The 25,101-nt window shown below is 42.8% G+C and overlaps 1 protein-coding gene across 2 annotated transcripts in view; it reads right to left on the bottom strand.

The window, feature by feature from the left end:
- LOC311110979 (arginyl-tRNA--protein transferase 1-like) overlaps positions 1 to 25,101 on the bottom strand; it is a 183,068-nt gene that overhangs the window by 62,849 nt on the left and 95,118 nt on the right. For both annotated transcript variants that reach the window (XM_084153638.1, XM_084153637.1), the window contains exon 9: positions 15,558 to 15,739. In XM_084153638.1, the coding sequence (XP_084009764.1) occupies positions 15,558 to 15,739 (182 nt within the window). The remainder of the gene's footprint in view (positions 1 to 15,557; positions 15,740 to 25,101) is intronic.

Raw genomic sequence — 25,101 nt, 5'->3', positions numbered from 1 at the left:
AAAATACTAAATGTAATCCATTTTGGAATAAGGCTGTACTGTAACAAAATGTGGAAAAGGTCAACGGGTCTGAATACCTTCTGAATGCACTGTATTCTTCTCAACTGTAATTTTTTTGCATGATTCATTATGACGTTATAATTACTTACATTTGCGGCCATCCTAGTATTTTTGTCAGCCATCTTTGCTGAAGAAAATCTCCAGTGTTGGGTCGTACAACGTCAAATTTGTCATGGGAACCACTCGATATGATTGGTCATCGCCCAGTGATCGCCGCTGGTGATTTGCATAAAGTTGGGAAAATGCTGCACTTTTTCACCGCCTCCCACGCCACGTCCGTGCTTCCCAACAGTCCCCCGCCCACTCTGCTTCTCACCACTTTCATTCCTTTTGAAAATGAATGGGAAGCTGTGTGTTACCACACGAGCAGTTAGCCCTCCCCCTTTGTGTTGTCCGATCCCGCGAGCCGCATCGAGTCAGAGTAGTGTTCCAATTCAACTTTGACAGAGGGGTAGTGCCTTTTCAGCCCTCTAGTTGGCCCTTCAAACGAAGCGAATTGAAATGTAGACTTTATTGCGTGGTAATCAAAACGCACATGAAGCTCTGCGACCCAAGGCTCTAAAGTTGCTTCGGGAAGATGGCTGACAAAAATACTAGGATGGAAGCAAATATAAGTAATTATAACTTCACACCGAATCATGCAAAAAAATGTACAGTTAAGAGGAATATGTTAGTTAATGTAGAGTCAAACGATTATGCAGATGTTTGGGTCAGAGTGTACATTTATGAAAATCGCTATTTAACAAGCTAGCTGACTAGCTAACATTAGCCAACTAGCTATACATTTCACTTGCTATATGTGCATTTGACATTTGTATGAATTGTAATTCATATCGTTGAACGTTTTAGGGACTCCTGAGCAAACCAGGCTGTAATCTTGTGAAACCCAGTGGATGTAAAGACTCTAGGTAGCTAGCTAAAAGCATTTACTGCAAATTGAATGGACATTTTTGTAAGTTTGTCTTGCTATTCATTAAAAAATATTTCAAAGTCAATCACTTATCATTGTTCTTTATTGTAGTAACGTAACGTTAATGTTAGAGATATTTGCCAATGCAGGTAGCTAACTTTTCTTGCTTATTGTGTAGTGGAGGATTTTAAAAAAACGATGCTATGGATGTGTAGCTATGTAGCCGATCTGTGTATACACCCTAAAACGTTTGGTATAAATATTAGTTCAGAACAGCGGTTTAAATTGTTATAGCTACAATACTTCCACTGGTAATGACTGAGTGAAGGAAATGTGATTTTTACATGTCAAACTGATATGGAATGTAAGGCCCTATTCCCACTACGAGATATGAGCCGAGTGGCGAAAGAGATTTCTACTTTTCAATACACATTACATCCTTGCGCCTTACCTTTGGTTGTGGCTGGCAACGCGACAATCTTGGTCCGCAGCTCAAATTGACCGTAAATATCACAGTAGCCACTAGCCAGTAAGCACACACTATACAACAATGACAAACCTTTCTTCTAAAACATATTACACTATTGAATAATGCAACCAAATAGAGCTGGGACGATAAACCGAAAATTATCGACACCGACCATACCGATCACTTATCGCAGATATCGTTCATTACGATAAGTAGCCTATACTAGAAATATGTCAAGTTTGAAATGAAATACGTTTGCTAATGGGACAACTGATGGCTACAACCATCAAATTAGTAGTAGTAGTTTAACTGATAATAAATAAATAAATGGTGCACATCAATGTTATATACTGTATATTTGGTTTATATTCAAACTTCGGGTGGCTAGGCTACCTAGGCCTTTTTAATCCAAAATTATATAGACTGGAATTAATCAATCAACACAATAGTGATGACATAACTGACACTGTATGAGTATTTCTTTAAATTACAGATGCAAAAGTCCTACACAATGCAACCCTGCATTCAGCGAGCTCAGCCCTGTTAGTTTTATTGTCCAATTGCAGTGGTCTCTGTCTGTGTAAAGGGTTTTAATGTTTTCATCCTCCCTAGGGCCAGGACTTTTCCCCATAAGTTTATATATTTTTTAACCATATGACCTGATTAGATAATCTGGTCACATCATAACCCGTATAAAACAGTTGATTTATTACCATGTCATACACTACAACTAAGGTCTGGAGTTGATTAGTGGCGCAGTGGTCTAAGGCACTGCATCGCAGTGCTAGCTGTGCCACTAGAGATCCTGGTTCGAATACAGGCTCTGTCGTAGCCGGCCGCGACCGGGAGACCCATGGGGCGGCGCACAATTGGCCCAGCGTTGTCCAGGGCAGGGGAGGGAATGGCAGGCAGGGATGTAGCTCAGTTGGTAGAGCATGGCGTTTGCAACGCCAGGGTTGTGGGTTCGATTCCCACGGGGGGCCAGTATGAAAAATAAATAAATATGTATGCACTCACTAACTGTAAGTCGCTCTGGATAAGAGCGTCTGCTAAATGACTAAAATGTTAAAAATTAGGTTAGCCTACTACCAGAACAGGAAAAACTCTGGGCCCCAGGAAAACAATTTATCCCCCACCACTCTGGGACCTATGGTGCCACCTCTGAAATCATTTCACAATGTTACAAATGGAGAAAAAAAAACATATCCTATTTGTATGATCTACATTTAACATGTTTTTGGTGGTGGGGATGGGCTTTCATAGTTTTACGTGGCCCAGTGCAGCCGGCAGCTACTGCGACAATTTCAGAATGTAGCAGGCTGTTACTGCAATTTCGGGTAAAAACGAATAAAACCAGTCTCAAATATTAGGAAAATGTCTATACATTTCAGCTGTTTCAAAAGCATTGCACTGCTATTACCATTTATACTGTAGGAGTGTTGGTTCAACAAGACAATTATGTTTACACTACCCTGCTTAAAGGGGGGCAACTGTGGGGTGAGTGTCCTGCGCTACCTCCGGAGGTGGCGGTCGAGACATGGGGGGGGGCTTTCTATTTCTCTATTTCCTTCACTTTTCCATAAGTAAATTCCACCCCTTTTCCACCTTTAGTTTCACTCTTCCTTCATTGCTCTTTCTTTCACCCGCTCAAGGGGGAGAGCTTTTTTTCTTTAACTTTTCTCTTAAGAGCAAAAAAAAGTGTAATTAAAGCTGCAAGTGGCAATGCCGGGGTTCAAGCTTTGGGCCCACTGTGCCACCATCAGGACAAATTGGACACACGCTACCAGGCAGAAGTATAGTAACAGTCAAAAATGTGGACACACCTACTCATACATTGGTTATTCTTTATTTTTACTATTTTCTACGTTGTAGAATAATAGTGAAGACATCAAAACTATGAAATAACACATATTGAATCATGTAGTAACCAAAAAAGTGTATAACAAATCAAAATATATTTTACATTTCAGATTATTTGCCTTGATGACAGCTTTGCCCACTCTTGGCATTCTCTCAACCAGCTTCACCTGGAATGCTTTTCCAACAGTTTTGAAGGAGTTCCCACATATGCTGAGCACTTGTTGGCTGCTTTTCCTTCACTCTGCGGTCCAACTCATCCTAAACCTCTCAATTGGGTTCAGGTCAGGTGATTGTGGAGGCCAGGTCATCTGATGCAGCACTCCATCACTCTCCTTCTTGGTCAAAAAGTCCTTACACAGCCTGGAGGTGTGTTTGTTCATTGTCTTGTTGAAAAACAAATGATAGTCCCACTAAGCCCAAAACAGATGGGATGGTGTATTGCTGCAGAATGCTGTGGTAGCCATGCTGGTTAAGTCTGCCTTGAATTCTAAAGAAAATCACAGAGTGTCACCAGCAAAGCAAAATAACACCTCCTTATCCATGCTTCACGGTGGGAACCACACGTGGAGATCATCCGTTCACCTACTCTGCGTCTCACAAAGACACAGTGGTTGGAACAAAAAATCTCACATTTGGACTCATCAGACCAAAGAACAGATTTCCACCGGTCTAATGTCCATTACTCGTGTTTCTTAGCCCAAGCAAGTCTTCTTATTGGTGTCCTTTAGTAGTGGTTTCTTTGCAACAATTCGACCATGAAGGCCTGATTCACGCAGTCTCCTCTGAACAGTTGATGTTGAGATGTGTCTGTTACTTGAACTCTGTGAAGCATTTATTTGGGCTGCAATTTCTGAGGCTGGTAACTCTAATGAACTTATCCTCTGCAGTAGAGGTAACTCTGGGTCTTCCTTTCCTGTGGCGGTCCTCATGAGAGACTGTTTCATCATAGCGCTTGATGGTTTTTGCGACTGCACTTGAAGAAACGTTCAAAGTTCTTGTAATTTTCCGGATTGACTGACCTTCATGTCTGGACTGTCGTTTCTCTTTGCTTATTTGAGCTGTTCTTGCCATAATATGGACTTGGTCTTTTACCAAATAGGGCTATCTTCTGTATACCTCCCCTACCTTGTCACAACACAACTGATTGGCTCAAACGCATTAAGAAGGAAATAAATTCCACAAATTAACTTTTAACAAGGCAAACCTGTTAATTGAAACACATTCCTGGTGACTACCTCATGAAGCTGGTTGAGAGAATGCCACGAGTGTGCAAAGCTGTCATCAAGGCAAAGGGTAGCTACTTTGAAGAATCTCAAATATAAAATTTATTTTGATTTGTTTAACAATTTTTTGGTTACTACATGATTCCATATGTGATATTTCATAGTTTTGATGTCGTCACGATTATTCTACAATGTAGAAAATATTAACAATAAAGAAAAACCCTTGAATGAGTAGGTGTGTCCAAACTTTTGACTGGTACTGTATGTTGAGTCTTGACGTTGCACCAACATTTGTACAAAGTTTTGTTACAACACGAATATCTGCCTGATTTATATGCATTTATTTGCCAGACCGCACCCACATTAATGTTTATTGGTCAGTAGCGGCCATGTTGTTTAATATACTAGCCTGAAAAATATTTTGTTGAGAGACCTTGGTCCATAGATGCCATAGATCAAGTTTAATCTAGATTGGCAAAGTGGTTTCACAAAATTCAAAACGGCGGAAAATCCATCACGGCGGACCTCATGGGTCCTTGAGGCAAATTTGTTCCTTGTGAGGCGAGTGTCCTATGTACCACATTTCATGACTAGGTTACACTGCGTGCGTGGCGTGAGCTTTAAAAGTTGGCATTTTAAATTGTTTGTTATAGCACCCCCATGTGTCCAATTGGCATGGCATTGCAAAGATCGGTCATTCGGTGCCAGAGGAGTAGTGCCACCGTGTGGTCGATCTGAATGTGCTTCGCTGCTGAACCCCTAATAATAATAATAATAATAATAATAATAATAATAATAATAATAATAATAAATAAAATAATAGCCAACAAATACAATAGGGTTGCACCAGCTTTGCTGTTTGAACCCCTAATAAAATAGATGCACTGGAAAATAAAAAGGGGGGTGCACAAAGGCCCAGACAGAGAGAAAGAAGAATGTAAAAGATGAAGTGGGAAGAGAATGAGAAAAGAAGGTGGGGGGCAAAGAGAGAAAGGGGGCTTGGGGAGAGGTGCTAGAAGGTCAGTCGGTAAGCTGCCAGGTTTCTGGGTTCCCATCCCCTCTCCACAAAGGGCTGAGATCACGAGAGGTAAGGGGCCCATTCACATTAGTCTAACACTATGAGGTGCAACCAGACTAAACTCGCACATTTCCGCTAATACAGTCACACACGTGCACACACACGCACACACTCGTATACGCACGCACGCACACTAGTTGGGAGACGTCAACCTTGGTCCTATCGTGATTATGTGTGATTGATGCTATCGCCCCCTATTGGCGAACCAAAAACAACACATATACACACACACACGTGTCTGTGTGGCGCGCTGTGATGGAGCAGTGACTGGTGAGGAACCGGCTGTCTTATTGTAGTGACAGCATGGGCTGGACCGAAGCAGTCTTCAGAACTGGATAATAATAGCTTTATTTGCCTCAGACAATAGAAAAATAAACAATTGTTTTTCTATCTATCATAAAGCTGTGAATGAGAATAGCCTATTCCTAGGCTACAGACTTACATTGGACAGCACCTTTGTAGGCTAGAATATTTCGGAAATAAGCTACTGTTTCTAACTTTAACTTGTCTTAATGCTTTTATGATAGGCCAGTAAGAGGAATGAGGATAGGTTATCGGTCATTTTGGTTTTCAACCGCGCCTCAATTGTTGCTGGTGTTATCACTAAGATCTGGAAAGGGGCACATCCTCCCCCTACATAAAAGAGGAGATCCTTCTGACTTAACTAGAACTACCGTCCAATTTCTAAATTATCTAGCCTTTCCAAAGTTTTACAATCCCTGGCTCTCAGCTAACAACTTTGACTTCTCACTCTATTATTAAATGTGCACCAATCTGGTTTTAGACCTGGACATAGCACCGTTTCAGCTGCTACGCATGTTTTAGATGGTGTTAAATTGCTTAGATCATTAAAAAAATGTGTGCTGCTTATAGACCTTTCCAAGGCCTTCGACACTGTTGCCCATCACATTCAAAGGTTGACTGATATAGGCCTGGATCAGACTTCCTGCAAGTGGTTTGAGAATTCTCTGTCAAACAGGACACAATGTGTGATTTCTGATGGCGTTAAGTCTAGTTTCCTGGATATTACAAAAGATGCCGGAGGCATTGGTATTGGGACCTGTTCTCTTTACCATTTATATAAATAATATTGGTCTATCTGTTAAAACGTTTAATATTCATATGTATGCAGATGACACTATTTCAAGTTTTAATGTCACATGCACAAGTAAAGTGAAATGCCTTTCTTGCAAACTCAATGCAATAATCAATAACAATGTATTACTAGAAAACAATTTAAAATAAGAATAGGAAATATGAAATACACATTAAAGTAAGTAAGTAAGTAAGCTTACTATATACAGGAAATATTTAAAAAGTCAGATCCAATACCATATGTGCAGGGATACTGGAGTGATGGAGGTAGATATGAATAGGGGTAAGGGGACTAAGCAACAGGATATAAGATAAAACAGAGTAGCAGCAGCTTGTATGTGAGTGGGTGTGTAGAGTCAGTATAAATATATGTGCAAATTATGTGTGAGTGAGAAAATGATGGAGTGAGTGTTTGTGTGTATGTTGAAGTGACAGTGTGTGTGGCCCTGTGAGTGTGCATAGAGACAGTAAAAATATTGAAATAAAAGGTCAATAAAGATACAAGGTAAACTCAGTCCGTGTAGCTATTTTGTTAGCTATTTATCAGTCGTATTGCTTGGGGATTGAAGCTGTTCAAGAGCCTGTTGGTGTCAGACCTGATGCACCGGTACCTCTTGCCGTGCGGCAGCAGAGAAAATAGTCTATGGCTTGGGTGGATGGAGTATGACGATTTTCCGGGCCTTCTTTTCACACTGCCTGATATAGAGGTCCTGGATGGCAGGGAGCTCGGCCCCAGCGATGTACTGGACTGTCCGCACAACCCTCTGTAGCACCATGCGATCGAAGGCGGTGCTATTGCCATACCAAGCAGCGATGCAGCCAGTCAATATGCTCTCAATGGTACAGCTGTAGAACCTTTTCACGATTTGAAGGCCCATGCCAAACATTTTCAACCTCCTGAGGTGGGAGAGGTACCGTCGCACCTTCTTCACGACTGTGAGTGTGTGTTTGGACCATTTTAAGTCTTTAGTGATTTGGACACTGAGGAACTTGAAGCTGTCCATCTGCTCCACTGCTGCCCCATCGATGTGGACGTGCTGCTGCCCCCCTCCTTTCCTGTAGTCCACGATCAGCTCCTTGGTCTTGCTGACGTTGAGGGAGAGGCTGTTGCTCCGGCATCACACTGCCAGGTCACTGACCTCCTCCCTGTTGGCTGTCTCATCGTCGCCGGTGATCAGGCCTACCACCGTTGTGTCATCAGCGAACTTGATAATGGTTTTAGAATCGTGCGTGAACAGGGAGTACAGGAGGGGACTAAGCACACACCCCTGTGGGGCCCCTGTGTTAAGGGTCAGCGTGGCAAAGGTGATGTTGCCTACACTCACCACCTTGGGTTGGCCCATCAGGAAGTCCAGGATCTAGTTGCAGAGGGAGGTGTTTAGAACCCAGAACCTTGGTGACAAGCTTGGAGGGGACAATGGTGTTTGACGCTGAGCTGTAGCCAATGAACAGCATTCTTACATAGGTATTCCTCTTATCTAGGTGGGTGCAGTGCGGAGAGAAATTGAGATTGCGTCGTCTATGGATCTGTTGGGGCTGTATGCAAACTGGAGTGGGTCTAGTGTGTCTGGGATGGTGGAGTTAATGTGTGCCATAACCAGCCTCTCAAATGACTTCATGAATACAGAAGTGAGTGCTACAGGGCGGTAGTCATTGTGGCATGTATGCCATTTCCCCAACTGTTGACCAGGCTATGTTAGAGCTGCAATCTGACCTTGTTGCCTTACAGAAAGCCCTGGTTGGTTTAAAACTTAATGCGGGCAAGACTAAATACATGTTGTTCTCCAACTCTTCCCCCCAAAACTCTGATGGACTACATATTTATTCATTGGATGGTTCTATGGTTCTCCCATCGATCGGTTTCCCGCCTATAAACATCTGGGCATATGGACTGACAAAGATTTAATGTTTAAAAAACATACAAATGAGCTAGTTAAAAAGCTCAGATTTAAAAAGTGGGCTTATTTTTTTGAAATAGATCCTGCCTCTCCGTAAATAGCAGGAAGCAGATCGTACAGTACATGTTCCTGCCAGTTCTCGACTATGGTGACACCATTTACCAAATTGCAGCAGCCACTACTCTTAAACTTTTGGATGCAGTCTACCACAGTGCCCTTCGCTTTATCACAGGTGACAGTTTAAATACTCACCTCATTGAAGTCCCGTAGATCCTTTCATTACTCCCTTTTTGTTTACAAAGCTCTACTACACAAGCTTCCAACTTCCCTAACTTCATTGCTAAAGTATAAAATAATAAGCTTCCAAACCCACTTGCAGGGTAAATCCTAGGTAAATCCTATTTTAGTTTTAGTGCCCCCCATTGTTGGAATAACCTGCAAAATTCCTTGATTCACTGGTGCCGCTAGGGCAGTTTAGGACTCTGGTATTAAATTAATTCATTGAGAATTGCAGTTGTAGTATTTAAATTGTATCTTGTAGTTTATTTTTATTCTTCTTGTTTTATTTGAAATGTAAAATGTTCTTAATTGTGAAAATGTTTGTACTCAGGGCACAATTGTGAATGAGAAACTGGAATCAATTGGGTAAAAAATTTAACTGGAGGGATTTTCCTGGCGCGCATGGAAAATGTATTTCTTAATAAGCTTAAACTTCATTCAACTTTTTATTAGATTTTTCTATAGGCTATTGATACTGTTTGTTCTCTCTCATTATTAGTCCCCTGGCTACCTTGTGTTTTTAGGCTATTCAAATAACTTGTTGATGCATAAAACGATGAAGTCATACTCATATAACCTATAGAATGGAGAGAGAGAAGGGAACATAGACTAAATAAAAATACAAAGAAATAGCTAAACAAGATAGTTATGAGGACTCTCTCTCTCTCTCTCTCTCTCTCTCTCTCTCTCTCTCTCTCTCTCTCTCTCTCTCTCTCTCTCTCTCTCTCTCTCTCTCTCTCTCTCTCTCTCTCTCTCTCTCTCTCTCTCTCTCTCTCTCTCTCTCTCTCTCTCTCTCTCTCTCTCTCTCTCTCTCTCTCTCTCTCTCTCTCTCTCTCTCTCTCTCTCTCTCTCTCTCTCTCTCTCTCTCTCTCTCTCTCTCTCTCTCTCTCTCTCTCTCTCTCTCTCTCTCTCTCTCTCTCTCTCTCTCTCTCTCTCTCTCTCTCTCTCTCTCTCTCTCTCTCTCAAAAGTGATATGTCTTATCAAACAACCTCGTCTAGGCTATAGGTACACAGAGAGTACTGTTACTCTTGGAGTCAGACTCTTGCAATAATAATATAAGAGAGTCTAGAGTCTCTGTTCAGGCTGGTGCATGTGTACACACACAAATGTACAAACTGCACATTCTCTAGGAGTCACACACACAATCTGTAGTCTCTCGCATGCACGCACACACACGGCCAACTCTGTAAATCAACCAGTCCTTCGACATCTGTGCAGAAATACTTAAAAAAGCTTTTTCTCACATTATTGGGTTACACTTTACAGGAAGCGTGAGATGTGTGTGCGCGCTACGTGTGAGAGATCTCTTATTTCATACAAGCAGACAGAGTGCTGTCGTCAGCCGCACCACAAACACCTCACTGCCTCATCCAATACTGACAGACGAGGTGTATTTACCTACCTACCTTAGGTATTACCTATACTGTACCTCTACTGCCCACAGAGAGGGAGGGAGATAGGGAGAGCGGTGGGAAGATCAAGAGAGAGATCGAGAGAAACAGAGAGAGAGTGTAAAGGTTAAATAGGGACGATGAACCAGAAAGGAGAGAGAGAGAGAAATAAAGAGAAATGAGAGAAGAGAGAGAGATGGGGATGAGGGAGGAAAAGGAAAAACATAGGAGAGAAAGAGAGAACAAAAAGTGAAAAGACTGTTTTCCGCAAGTACATGGAGTAGTCAGCCAAATAGAAAAAGTAACCAGCCAAGGAGTTCCAGGCTGGGGAGGAATAAAAAAAAGCTCTATTTTGGTGGCCTCTGGTACATTCTAAAGACCTTGATTCCATCTGAAATGCACAGCTAAATTATTGAATACTTTATTTTATACGACTCTGCCAGATTGGTAAAATGAGTTGCAGTATTGAGTAGAAAGACATGACACAATTAAAATAACCTAAAATGTATGAATTTAGTGTGTTGTTAGTTGTTTTAGATATCGTCTAGGCCAGGGTTCCCCAACTGGCGGGCAGATTTATTTAGGCCCCCAAGTGTTCTGAGCAAAGAAAAATTAAATAATAATATTCATTGTTTGACAGACTGTAAAAACACCATAGCGATTTTAGTTTAAGAAATCTGTTCCCAACTATTCACACGCATAATAGAGAGACATGATCATACCAGTTAAAAGTGTGGACACACCTACTCATTCAATGGTTTCTTTATTTTTACTATTTTCTACATTGTAGAATAATAGTGAAGACGTCAAAACTATGGAATAACACCTAGGGAATCATGTACCTATCAAAAAAGTGTCGATTTTAGAATAGCCACCCATTGCCTTGATGACAGCTTTGCACACTCTTGGCATTCTCTCAACCAGCTTCATGAGGTAGTCACCTGGAATGCTTTTCCAACAGTCTTGAAGGAGTTCCCACATATGCTGAGCACTTGTTGGCTGCTTTTCCTTCACTCCGCAGTCCGACTAATCCCAAACCATGTCAATTGGGTTGAGGTCAGGGGATTGTGGAGGCCAGGTCATCTGATGCAGCACTCCATCACTCTCCTTCTTGGTAAAATAGTCCTTACACAGCCTGGAGTTGTGTTGTCCTGTTGAAAAACAAAATGATAGTCCCACTAAACCCAAACCAGATGGGATGGCGTATATCGCTGCAGAATGCTGTGGTAGCCATGCTGGTTAACTGTGCCTTGAATTCTAAATTAATCACAGACAACGTCACCAGCAAAACAGCCCCACACCATAACACCTCCTTCTCCATGCTTTACGGTGGGAAAAACACATGCAGCGATCATCCATTCACCCACACCGCGTCTCACAAAGCCACGCCGGCTGGAACCAAAAATCTCCAATTTGGACTCCAGACCAAAGGACAAATTTCCACCGGTCTAATGTCCATTGCTTGTGTTTCTTGGCCCAAGCAAGTCTCTTCTTATTATCGGTGTGCTTTAGTAGTGGTTCCTTTGCAGCAATTCGACCATGAAGGCCTGATTCACGCAGTCTCCTCTGAACAGTTGATGTTGAGATGTGTCTGTTACTTGAACTCTTTGAAGCATTTATTTGGCCTGCAATTTCTGAGGCTGGTTACTCTAATGAACTTATCCTCTGCAGCAGAGGTAACTCTGGGTCTTCCATTTATGAGAGCCAGTTTCATCATAGCGCTTGATGGTCTTTGCGACTGCACTTGAAGAAACGTTCAAAGTTCTTGAAATGTTCCATATTGACAGACCTTCATGTCTTAAAGTAATGATGGACTGTTGTTTCTCTTTGCTTATTTGAGCTGTTCTTGCCATAATATGGACTTGGTCTTTAACCAAATAGGGCTATCTTCTGTATACCCCCCTACCTTGACACAACACAACTGATTGGCTCAAACGCATTAAGGAGGAAATAAATTCCACAAATTAACTTTTAAGAAGGCTAACCTGTTAATTGAAATGCATGCCAGGTGACTACCTCATGAAGCTGGTTGAGAGAATGCCAAGAGTGTGCAAAGCTGTCATCAAGGCAAAGGGTGGCTATTGGAAGAATTTCAAATATAAAATATACACTGCTCTAAAAAATAAAGGGAACACTTAAACAACACAATGTAACTCCAAGTCAATCACACTTCTGTGAAATCAAACTGTCCACTTAGGAAGCAACACTGATTGACGATACATTTCACATGCTGTTGTGCAAATGGAATAGACAACAGGTGGAAATTATAGGCAATTAGCAAGACACCCCCAATAAAGCACTGGTTCTGCAGGTGGTGACCACAGACCACTTCTCAGTTCCTATGCTTCCTGGCTGATGTTTTGGTCACTTTTGAATGCTGGCAGTGCTTTCACTCTAGTGGTAGCATGAAACGGAGTCTACAACCCACACAATTGGCTCAGGTAGTGCAGCTCATCCAGGACGGCACATCAATGCGAGCTGTGGCAAGAAGGTTTGCTGTGTCTGTCAGCGTAGTGTCCAGAGCATTGAGGCGCTACCAGGAGACAGGCCAGTACATCAGGAGACGTGGAGGAGGCCGTAGGAGGGCAACAACCCAGCAGCAGGACCGCTACCTCCGCCTTTGTGCAAGGAGGAGCAGGAGGAGCACTGCCAGAGCCCTGCAAAATGACCTCCAGCAGGCCACAAATGTGCATGTGTCTGCTCAAATGGTCAGAAACAGACTCCATGAGGGTGGTATGAGGGCCCGACGTCCACAGGTGGGGATTGTGCTTACAGCCCAACACCGTGCAGGACGTTTGGCATTTGCCAGAGAACACCAAGATTAGCAAATTCGCCACTGGCGCCCTGTGCTCTTCACAGATGAAAGCTGGTTCACACTGAGCACGTGACAGAGTCTGGAGACGCCGTGGAGAACGCTCTGCTGCCTGCAACATCCTCCAGCATGACCGGTTTGGCGTGGATCAGTCATGGTGTGGGGTGGCATTTCTTTGTGGGGCCGCACATCCCTCCATGTGCTCGCCAGAGTGTCCTCCTTGTGAGACCATATGCTGGTGCGGTTGGCCCTGGATTCCTCCTAATGCAAGACAATGCTAGACCTCATGTGGCTGGAGTGTGTCAGCAGTTCCTGCAAGAGGAAGGCATTGATGCTATGGACTGGCCTGCCCGTTTCCCAGACCTGAATCCAATTGAGCACATCTGGGACATCATGTCTCGCTCCATCCACCAACGCCATGTTGCACCACAGACTGTCCAGGAGTTGGCGGATGCTTTAGTCCAGGTCTGGGAGGAGATCCCTCAGGAGAACATCCGCCACCTCATCAGGAGCATGCCCAGGCATTGTAGGGAGGTCATACAGGCACGTGGAGGCCACACACACACTACTGAGCCTCATTTTGACTTGTTTTAAGGACATTACATCAAAGTTGAATCAGCCTGTAGTGTGGTTTTCCACTTTAATTTTGAGTGTGACTCCAAATCCAGACCTCCATGGGTTGATACATTTGATTTCCATTGATAATTTTTGTGTGATTTTGTTGTCAGCACATTCAACTATGTAAAGAAAAAAGTATTTAATAAGATTATTTCATTCATTCAGATCTAGGATGTGTTATTTTAGTGTTCCCTTAATTTTTTTGAGCAGTGTATTTTGATTTGTTTAACACTTTTTTGGTTACTACATGATTCCGTATGTGTTATTTCATAGTTCTGATGTCTTCACTATTATTCTACAATGTAGAAAATAGTAAAAAATAAAGAAAAACCCTTGAATGAGTAGGTGTGTCCAAACTTTTAACTGGTAGTGTATCTGTTAGGGATTTTTGCAGTCTACAAATTATTTGTAATTATGTTCCGCCCCCCTGACCATACGCTACAAAAAACAAAAACAAAAAATCGGCCCGCAGCTGAATCTAGTTAATGAACCCTGGTCTAGTCCTATATAATCTGGACTAATTTCAGAATTATGTGTGTTCTTCAAATTATGTATTTTATTGGCTCTGCTACTGTGGACACTGAGGGTAAGGAAACCAATGTGTCATTTTGTAATTTGGGTGAACTATCCATCTAACAGTTTGGCCTGTCAATCAATAACTGTGGGTGGGATTGTCAGGAGAAGGGGCAGTTGGTAGGGTTTCAGACTTGTCAATCATTCACTGTGGGTGGGACTTTGAGGGCAGGCAGTAGACTAGTAATCTAGTCAGAAAAACTAGTCTACTCTTACAATTGAATTTATTCTGGCAAAAACCTAAGAAAAAGATTTCCGGTTGAGAAACAATATAGAATTGCGAGAACATGGTTTAAAAAATGCAAATATTTTCAGGCTACACTGACTAGTGACTTTAGTGGTCACTGGCAAGTCTCGACATTGGCTTCGAATACTAGGAAAATACAAGCAAGATCTTTGGTTTACTTGGTCCCGATGCAATACCATGGACATACGCTGAGTGTACATAACATTAGGAACACCTTACTAATATTGAGTTGCACCCCCTTTTGGCCTCAGAACAGCCTCAATTCTTCGGGGCATGGACTACAAGGTGTCGAAAGCATTCCTAAGGGATGCTGGCCCATGTTGACTCCAATGCTTCCCACAGTTATGTCAAGTTGGCTGGATGTCCTTTGGGTGGTGGACCATTCTTGATACACACAGGACACTGTTGAGTGTGAAAAACCCAGCAGCATTGCAGTTCTTGACACACTCAAACCGGTGCGGCTGGCACCTACTAACATACCCCGTTCAAAGGCACTTACATCTTTTGTCTTTCCCATTCACTCTCTGAATGGAACAAATACACAATCCATGTCTCACTTACATTACATGGGACGTGTTAATTCACTCACAGAAAATGATGAAGAAGCATCATGTTCACCTCCTCCGTGAAAATACATTTACTGCAGCCAACCACAGCGCACAAAAATAACACAGCTACCGAGAGGCGGTGCAGACAGCAGACTGACAAACCAGCAGTGTCGCCCCTCGCTTTGTGACTGACAGGCACCTGTCCTATCAATAGATCACTAGAATATGCATATCGTTCATTCTAGCGGGACAAGTCTATACAGAGTTTTCTGACTAGCGAATTGAAACTTTTAAATGAAAAGAAGCCTTGTTAAATTTATGAAGTGGAAAATGTTATCGAAAACACTGGAAAGAGGGAGAGAGAGAGAGCAGAGAGAGAGAGAGTGCAATTATATAAACAAAGAAACAGAGACAAGGAGAGGAGAGAGAAAAAAAAAAAAGAGCAATGGAAACAAATGAGGAGCTAAATCCACAGCCTCTCCAGTCCTCACTGACCTGAGCGCAGAGTAGGAGCCCAGCGACAGAGAGGCGAAGTCGGGGTGGTAGTACAGGTAGACGGAGGACACACAGGTGGGCAGGATGTCCACCACTCCCACTGCCACCATGCGGCCGTCCAGCCAGTACTGTTGGTGGAAGGAACCGTAGCCCACCGCTGGACCATCCGGAGACGTCTCCGCCTAGTGTGTGTGGAGGGGGGGGGGGGATAGCGAGAGATGTTATTGATCATAACAGTAGCATATGTACAAACTGGAAAAATGTCTGATCAAGTGACTGAATCGTATGAATCCCCTGTTTGTTAGTGCTTTAGCATTAGCAGGCCGCTTCTCTTTCTTTCTCTCTCTCACACACACACGTTTCTCTTTTCATTAGAAGCCCAGGCTGTTACCCAGGCCCCACACGTGTAGTTTACAGAAAGCATTTGTTGAACTGAAATTGGTACTTAATGCAGGTAAAACTAAAGTACATGTTATTTTCCAAAACACTTTATGCATATGTACAGTGCATTCGGAAAGTAGTCAGACCCCTTCACTTTTTCCACATTTTGTTACGTCACAGGATTATTCTAAAATGGATGTAATTATTTTTTTTCCCCTCAATCCCCATAATGACAAAGTAAAAACAGGTTTTTAGAAATATTTGCACATTTAAATTTTTTAAACAGAAATGCCTTATTTACATAAGTATTAAGACCCTTTGCTATAAGACTCGAAATTTAGCTCATGTGCATCCTGTTTCCATTGATCATCCTTGAGATGTTTCTACAACTTGATTGGAGTCCACATGTGGTAAATTCAATTGATTGGACATGATTTGGAAAGGCACACACCTGTCTATATCAGGTCCCACAGTTGACAGTGCATGTCAGAGCAAAAACCAAGCCATGAGGTCGAAGGAATTGTCCGTAGAGCTCCGAGACAGGATTGTGTCAAGGCACATATCTGGGGAAGGGTACCAAAAAATGTCAGCAGCATTGAAGGGCCCCAAGAACACAGTGGCCTCCATCATTCTTAAATGGAAGAAGTGTGGAACCACCAAGACTCTTCCTAGAGCTGGCCGCCCAGCCAAACTGAGAAATTGGGGGAGAAGGGCCTTGGTCAGGGAGGAGACCAAGAACCTGATGGTCACTCTGACAGAGCTCCTCTGTGGAGATGGGAGAACCTTCCAGAAGGACAACCATCTCTGCAGCACTCCACCAATCAGGTAGTGGCCAGATGGAAGCCACTCGTCAGTAAAAGGCACATGACAGCCAACTTGGAGTATGCCAAAAGGCACCTAAAGACTCTCAGACCATGAGAAACAAGATTCTCTGGTCTGATGAAGCCAAGATTGAACACTTTGGCCTGAATGCCAAGCGTCACGTCTGGAGGAAACCTGGCACCATACCTACGGTGAAGCATGGTGGTAGCAGCATCATGCTGTGGGGATGTTTTTCAGCGGCAGGGACTGGGAGACTAGTCAGGATCGAGGGAAAGATGAACGTTGCAAAGTACAGAGAGCTCCTTGATGAAAACCTGCTCCAGAGCGCTCAGGACCTCAGACTGGGGCGAAGGTTCACCTTCCAACAGGATAACGACCCTAAGCACACAGCCAAGACAATGCAGGAGTGGCTTCGGGACAAGTCTCTGAATGTCCTTAAGTGGCCCAGCCAGAGGCCGGACTTGAACCTGATCGGAAATCTCTGGAGAGACCTGAAAATAGCTGTGCAGCGTCGCTCCCCATCCAACCTGACAGTGCTTGAGAGGATCTGCAGAGAAGAATGGGAGAAACTCCCCAGGTGTGCCAAGCTTCTAGCGTCATTCCCAAGAAGACTCGAGGCGGTAATCGCTGCCAAAGTTGCTTCAACAAAGTACTGAGTAAAGGGCCTGAATACTTATTTTTAATTCATATATAAAAGAAAAATCTAAAAACCAGTTTTTGCTTTGTCATTATTGGGTAATGTATGTAGATTGTTGAGGGGGGGGGAAATCAATTTAAACCATTTCAGAATAAGGCCGTAACGTAACAAAATGTGGAAAAAGTCAAGGGGTCTGAATACTTTCCGAAATGATGGTGCCCATGCTTATAAATATCTGAATTTACGAAAAATGCTCTTTCAAAAAGCATACTGATGAGTTAGTTAAGAGGGTAAGAATAAAAATGGGCTTCCTAAAAATAGGAAAGCCTTTCGTTAAATAGCAGAAAACAAATAATTCAGTCAACATTCATTCCGGCTTTAGACTACGGCGATAGTCTATTTGAATGCAGCTGCCACTGTATTGAAGCCATTGGACGATAGGTTCATTACACATCAATGCATTCTGTATCAGAAAGTAGGCTGGCCCTCTCAAGTTTCGTAGATCAATACACTGCTCTCTTTTTGTTTATAAGGCCTTCTTGTGCAAACTTCCAACATACCTTACTTAATTGTTAAATTACAGACATATGAGTCACCAGACCCGATCACAGGGATGGTGAACTCTGGAGATCCCTTCAATCTCCACTAAGTTGGGGAGATCTGCTTTTAGTTTTTTTGCACCTTACGTGTGGAATGATCTCCAAAGCAAAAATTAGAGCAATTGGTGCCTCTAGGGCATTTCAGACGGCTATTAGGGGACCTTTTCACTGAAGGAGAATGTGTTTGCTTTTTATGATTGATCTGTGTATTTTTTTACATTAACGTGTATATTAATGTCTATATGTATGTGAAGTTTGATGGGTATATTGTATTTTGATGTGTATTGGTTTATACAGGGCTCATCTGAAAAATAGATATTGGTCTCAGGTTTGACTCCATGTCAAAATAAAGGTTAAATTAAATAAATAAATGCACAGGGGTGTACAGTAGCCTGCGCCCAGCCCGCTAATAGCTCCCAAATGTGGAAAGGGATCAAGCTGGGGGCGTAGGTAGAGGGGGGGAGCTGTGTGTGCTAGCCACAGAAACACAGGGGAGACACCTTTTAATAAAAGACCCTGTATGAAATCCATCTCGCCAGGCAGGGTATGGAATGAGGCCAAGCTTTCTCCTGGATGTGTGTGCGCGCACGTGTGCAATACAACTCCCGTTTAGTACCCGACAGATTGCATGCTGGGTTTTTCAATCAACTGGCTTAACTGCTTTATATCACACAGACTTTAGACAGCTAGTGGGGCTAGGGGGCATATTAAGCCTGAGGTGGACTGGTGTATGTGTGCGCGCGCGCGTGTAGGAATGGTTGAAACGGGATTCCTCTCCTTCCCGACAGCCCATCTGGGCCCGGCGCAGACGCCGCTTTTTTATCACAACACAGGGAGAGCTGCCGTTCAACCATCCAACAGTGTGAAAACCCCCAGAATGCTGCTTGGCCACTGACCAGCACCAACCACCCTGACACAATTAAACCTGTCTAAATACTAACCCCCCCCACCCACCCACCCAATACCTATGCGTGGACCTCCAGGACCCCTGCAAACCCGCAGCTACGTTAACCCAGAGGACCTCCAACGGTCCTGGGCTCCACATTCCTCCTGTGCCCCCTTGGCGGAGCTATTTTAAGTGAAGATTGCAGTAAAAACAAAGGCTAATTCGCTCCAGCTCTGGGCTGCTGTGTTACCAAACACTAGGTGATTACCTGGACGACACAACAGAGCATTGGAGACGGGGACAGGGGTATCCATTCACTGTGTGGGCTAGGGGGTGACTGGTGTGTGTGTGTGTGTGTGTGTGTGTGTGGTGAGCAGAGAGAAGACTAGAGGAGGTAGAGGACTAGCATGGGGCAGACGTTAGCTTTAAGCCCTTGAATGATTGGCAGGTGGGAGTGAGTGAGAGGGAGGCTAGGGGTGAAATGGAAAGTGTTTAGCTGGGAGAGAGGGGGAGGAATTGGGGGGTCTGGTTGGTGGCTGTATTAGTTACCTCTGGGGCCCCTAGCTGGCACCACATCTGGAGGCTGGGTGGGGCCCCTGAGCTGTGGCAGTATGTCTGGGGCTGGGGAAAATGCCCGTCAGTGGAAGGCATGCAGCCTGTATATTTCTTGGTACAGGCTCTGGCCGCAAACACTGGAGTCTTTGTCAGAGCCTTGTTTCACTTAGAATTTAGTAAGAAGTGAGGGCGTGGGTCTCCGTGTGTGCGAGAGTGATTTTTCTTACCCCTTCTGAGTGTGGCTGTGAGTGTAAGTCTGTCAGTGAGTCTGTGTATTTACTCTCGGTGAGTGTGTGCGTGCGCATACGTGTACGTGTGAGCGCACACTCATACATGTGTGCGGGTGTGTATGTGCGCACTTGTGTGTGTGTGTTTATGCAGTAAAAACCTATTAGAGGTAGAGCTTGTCTCACTCTAACCTGCGACTCACCTCCCAAGTCAGCCTAACGGCTGTGTCCTTGCCACTGTGACAACAACCTAAACATTCTCCTCCACTAAACAGTAAACTGCCTCTGAGGCCTCAAAAAGGGGCCCAAAATCACTCGGATGGGCCCAAAACTCCCCCTTTACTACCCCCTTCTCCGCTTAGGTCTCCCCCTCCCCTCTCTGGGTCTAGTGCAGGGGAGTAAAAGTGGAATTGCTTAATTCAAACACGCATTGCAGTAGGAGCTATTTTTCCCTATGGTCAAAAAAAAAGAAAAAAGACTGGTCTTGTGTACTGTATAAAACACTTACCTACAACTACTACCAGGTAGACCCCTCACAGGTATGCTTTCACTTTTCAGAATAAGAAGTCTGTGTGCGCGAGGGGTGGTCTTTATAAACAAAGACACTGCATAAACATTGCTAAGTCAGGTTTGATTGAATTCCTGCCTGAGTGCTCTGTGAGTTTTTAGAGGCTCTGTGGCCAAAGTGGAGCGGGTCAGTGAGTGGCATTGACATTCATTAGGGTGCTGCTCATGGTCTGGTCATGGGAAGAGAAGAGCAATCTGGGCAAACACACAGTACCAGTCCTCAGAGTTGTTGTTTAGCTATTAGGCCTGGCACGGTAATAATATCATTGTGTAACTGGCGATTATGGATGAAGAACGAAAACAAGACAAGTATATACAGTACAGTCAAAAGTTTGGACACACCTACTCATTCAAGGTTTTTTAAATTTATTTTTACTATTTTATACATTGTAGAATAATAGTGAAGACATCAAAACTATGAAATAACACATATGGAATCATGTAGTAACCAAATAAGTGTTAAACAAATCAAAATATATTTGAGATTCTTCAAATAGCCACCATTTGCCTTGAAGCTTTGCACACTCTTGGCAATCTCTCAACCAGCTTCACCTGGAATGCTTTTCCAACAGATTTGAAGAAGTTCCCACATATGCTGAACACTTGTGGCTGCTTTTCCTTCACTCTGCGGTCCGACTCATCCCAAACCATCTCAATTGGGTTGAGGTTGGGGGATTGTGGAGGCCTGGTCATCTGATGTAGCACTCCATCACTCTCCTTATTGGTAAAATAGCCCTTACACAGCCTGGAGGTGTGTTGGGTCATTGTCCTGTTGAAAAACAAATAATAGTCCCACTATGCCCAAACCAGATGGGATGGTATATCACTGCAGAATGCTGTGGTAGCAATGCTGGTTAAGTGTGCCTTGAATTCAAAAGAAATCACAGACCGTGTCACCAGCAAAGCACCCCCACACCATAACACATTTTACATTTTAGTCATTTAGCAGACGCTCTTATCCAGAGCGACTTACAGGAGCAATTAGGGTTAAGTGCCTTGCTCAAGGGCACATCGACAGATTTTTCACCTAGTCGGCTCGGGGATTAGAACCAGCGACCTTTCGGTTACTGGCACAACGCTCTTTACCACTAAGCTACCTGCCGCCTTGACACCTTCTCCTCCATGCTTTACGCTGGGAACTACACATGCGGAGATCATCCGTTCACACAAACCGCGTCTCACAAAGACACAGCGGTTGGAAACAAAAATGTCCAATTTGGACTCCAGACCAAAGGACATATTTCCACCGGTCTAACGTCCATTGCTCGTGTTTCTTGGCCCAAGCAAGTCTCTTCTTATTATTGGTGTCCTTTAGTAGTGGTTTGTTGCAGCAATTCGGCCATGAAGGCCTGATTCACACAGCCCTCTGAACAGTTGATGTTGAGATGTGTCTGTGACTTGATCTCTGTGACGCATTTATTTGGGCTGCAATTTCTGAGGCTGGTAACTGAACTTATCCTCTGCAGCAGAGGTAACTCTGGGTCTTCCATTCCTGTGGCGGCCCTCATGAGAGCCAGTTTCATCATTGTGCTTGATGTTTTTTGCGACTGCACTTGAATAAACTTTCAAAGTTCTTGACATTTTCCGTATTGACAGAACTTTATGTCTTAAAGTAACGATGGACTGTTGTTTCTCTTTGCTTATTTGAGCTGTTCTTGCCATAATATGGACTTGGTCTTTTACCAAATAGGGCCATCTTCTGTATAACCCCCTACCTTGTCACAACACAACTGATTGGCTCAAACACATTAAGAAGGAAAGAAATTCCACAAATTAACTTTTAACAATTGAAATACATTCCAGGTGACTACCTCATGAAGCTGGTTGAGAGAATGCCAAGAGTGTGCAAAGCTGTCATCAAGGCAAAGGGTGGATATTTGAAGAATCTCAAATAATATATTTTGTATATATTAAACCAAAAAATAACACTTTTTTGGTTACTACATGATCCCATATGTGTTATTTCATAGTTTGATGTCTTCACTATTATTCTACAATGTAAAAAATAGTAAAAATAAAGAAAGATCCTTGAATGAGTAGGTATGTCTAAACTTTTGACTGGTAATGTATATACAGCACGTATTCAGACCCCTTGACTTTTTCCTTAGGTTACAGCTTTATTCTAAAATTGATTACATCGTTTTTCCCCCCCCTCATCAATCTACACACTATACCCCATAATGACAAAGCAAAAACAGGTTATTAGAAATGTTTGCAAATGCTCGAATAAAAAATAAACTGAAATAACACATTTACATAAGTATTCAGACCCTTTACTCAGTACTTTGTTGAAGCACCTTAGCCAGCGATCACAGCCTCGAGTATTCTTGGGTATGACGCTAAAAGCTTCAGGGTAGGGGAGGGAATGGCCGGCAGGGATGTAGCTCAGTTGGTAGAGCATGGTGTTTGCAACGCCAGGGTTGTGGGTTCGTTTCCCACGGGGGGCCAGTATGAAAAATAAAATAATGTATGTACTCACTCTGGATAAGAGTGTCTGCTAAATGACTAAAATTTAAAAAATGAGGTCTGTGGAAACTCCAAACCCAATTTTGTTACACTCAAAATAATTGTGGAGAACAGTACACAAGATATGTAGAATTCCACATTTAAAACAAGGATACTCGTCATTGTGGCACAATCCTAGGCTACTGACAGGAAAGAAGTCTGTGTACTGGAAACAATGGCTAATGAAAGGAATTCCTACTATAGGTGATCTGTACAATGAAGATGTTTTAATGTCATATTCAGATTTGGTACAAAAATACGATGTGGGAGACAAGGGACATTTCTGGAAATATTTACAATTGAGGGAATGTTTGTTAACCGGCTATCAACAAAATCCAGGAGAGAACCCAATAGTGGAGTATTTGGAATTACCCAAACATAAAGCAGCCATTTTTTAGTCAATATTTAGTCTGCAGAGTAGAGACTGTAAAAACCTCAGAACAATATGGCAAACTGACCTTAAGTGTGAAATTGAGGATGATACCTGGTTGAATATTTTGTCCAACTCAGGGAGGAACATAAGGGAAGCCAGGGGGAAACTTAGTCAATATAAGATATTACATAGGTTTTATTGGACCCCAAGAAGGCTTCATAAGATGGGGCTGACCAACAATTCTAAGTGTTTGAAATGCCAAAAAGACACAGACATTTTTTACACACAATATGAGAATGTACATTACAGTTACCTTTCTGGAAGGATGTTTTTAAATATCTGGAGGAATGGTTGGGGTTAACAATTCCAGTGGTTAACAATTCCAGTTTCACCGAGATTATGTCTCCTGGGCGATAGAACACAATTACCTAAAGTAACAAATGAGGAATTTGCACTGATCACTGTTGGTATGGTTACAACAGCTAGAGTAATCCTTAGAATTTGGAAGGGTCATCCCACTCCTACTCTGAAACAGTGGATAGAATCAATGTTGGAGGTAGCATCTTATGAACAAATGTTTGCTAGGATCACTGGTAGAAATGACAATTCTAGAATATGGGCTCATTTTATTTGTCATGTTGTTTTTAAGACTGGGAGGTGATGACTTGTGAACCCATTTAGTTCTGTATTGTAGCTTATGAGATACTATTTGACTGTGTATGTGTGCTATGTTGGAGGATATGTCTGGATGTCATCATGCTCAATGTTTTTATGCTGTACAATGTATTATTTATTTGTTTGTTTTTGTTAGTTGAAAAAAGGAAAAAATACAATTTTTATAAAATAAAATAAAAAATAATGGCCACTCCACCACCTCTACCCGGTCTAAGTTCTGAACACATTATAACCCTCAATATTAATATCAGAGTCCAAAATGTCCCAAGAGATCCAAGTTTCAGTCAATAGCAGAATGTCCGGATTCGTCTGCATAGCTCAGATCTTGATGTAATCCAGTTTAGGAAGTAAGCTCCTAATGTTCAGATGCAGCAAACCAGGTCCTTTACGATTTTTAAAGTCACATGGCGTCTTTAACTCAAACAAGCTACGTTTAATAGGCGGTTGCAGGCCCTGTCTGATGGTTGATATTGATATAGTTGGTATGGCTATAAGATTGCATATTGCTGCACCATTAGGTCTATCCCTGTTAGTAATATAGGAAAGAGTAGAAATTGGAATTACTTTTCCAAGGTTTGCACCATTGGGCCTGAGGCTGCAGCCAATATCAATATGAGGAACTCTGAGTAACCAATGATGGAATGTTATAAACGGACTTACATGGGATTTGGTTTATTATTTTGCACCAGCCCAAGCCCCCCAAGTTACTTGAAAACCGAGGGGGTATTCAAGTTTATGGAATTCATGTTCGAACTAAAAGCACTGGGTGAGCAGACAACAGTGGGCTTCTCTTTTGAGCTAACAATAGCAGATCTAAGAGTGGAGTTCAAACAAATGGGTACAAGATTACAACACCCCTGGAAGAATAGACAACAGTGCGTCGATAACGCTTAGAAAGGATGGGAGGTATTATCTGAGCGTATCTTGGTCGGTCTCTGAGTCAATATCTTAACGCGGCCTTGAAATGTGAAGGGAGGGTCCAGGCTCCTAGCTCGTTTGGGTGGAGTCCATCATCTCTGTAGAGAATCGTTTGTTTCCAAAAAGTATCGAAATTGTCAATACAAGTTAGGCCAACAGAGTGGCAGTAGTCTTTAAGCCAGATATGAAGTGCTAAGAGCCTGCTGAACCTTTCACAGCTGCGACGGCAGGGGACAGAGATAATCGGCTGCTTTTCAGAGCCTTTCAGGGTGTTGATCAGTTCAATAAAATCCTGTTTCATTAGCCCTGACTTACCCATTTTATATAATTTGATCCCACATGCACTACGACAGCAGCAGCCCTTGGCTGCTAAAGTAGGACAGACTGAATAAATCCTGT

Source organism: Coregonus lavaretus, assembly GCF_964263955.1.
Source record: "Coregonus lavaretus genome assembly, chromosome: 36".
Lineage (NCBI taxonomy): Eukaryota > Metazoa > Chordata > Actinopteri > Salmoniformes > Salmonidae > Coregonus > Coregonus lavaretus.
This window is presented reverse-complemented; position numbering and strand designations above follow the sequence as displayed.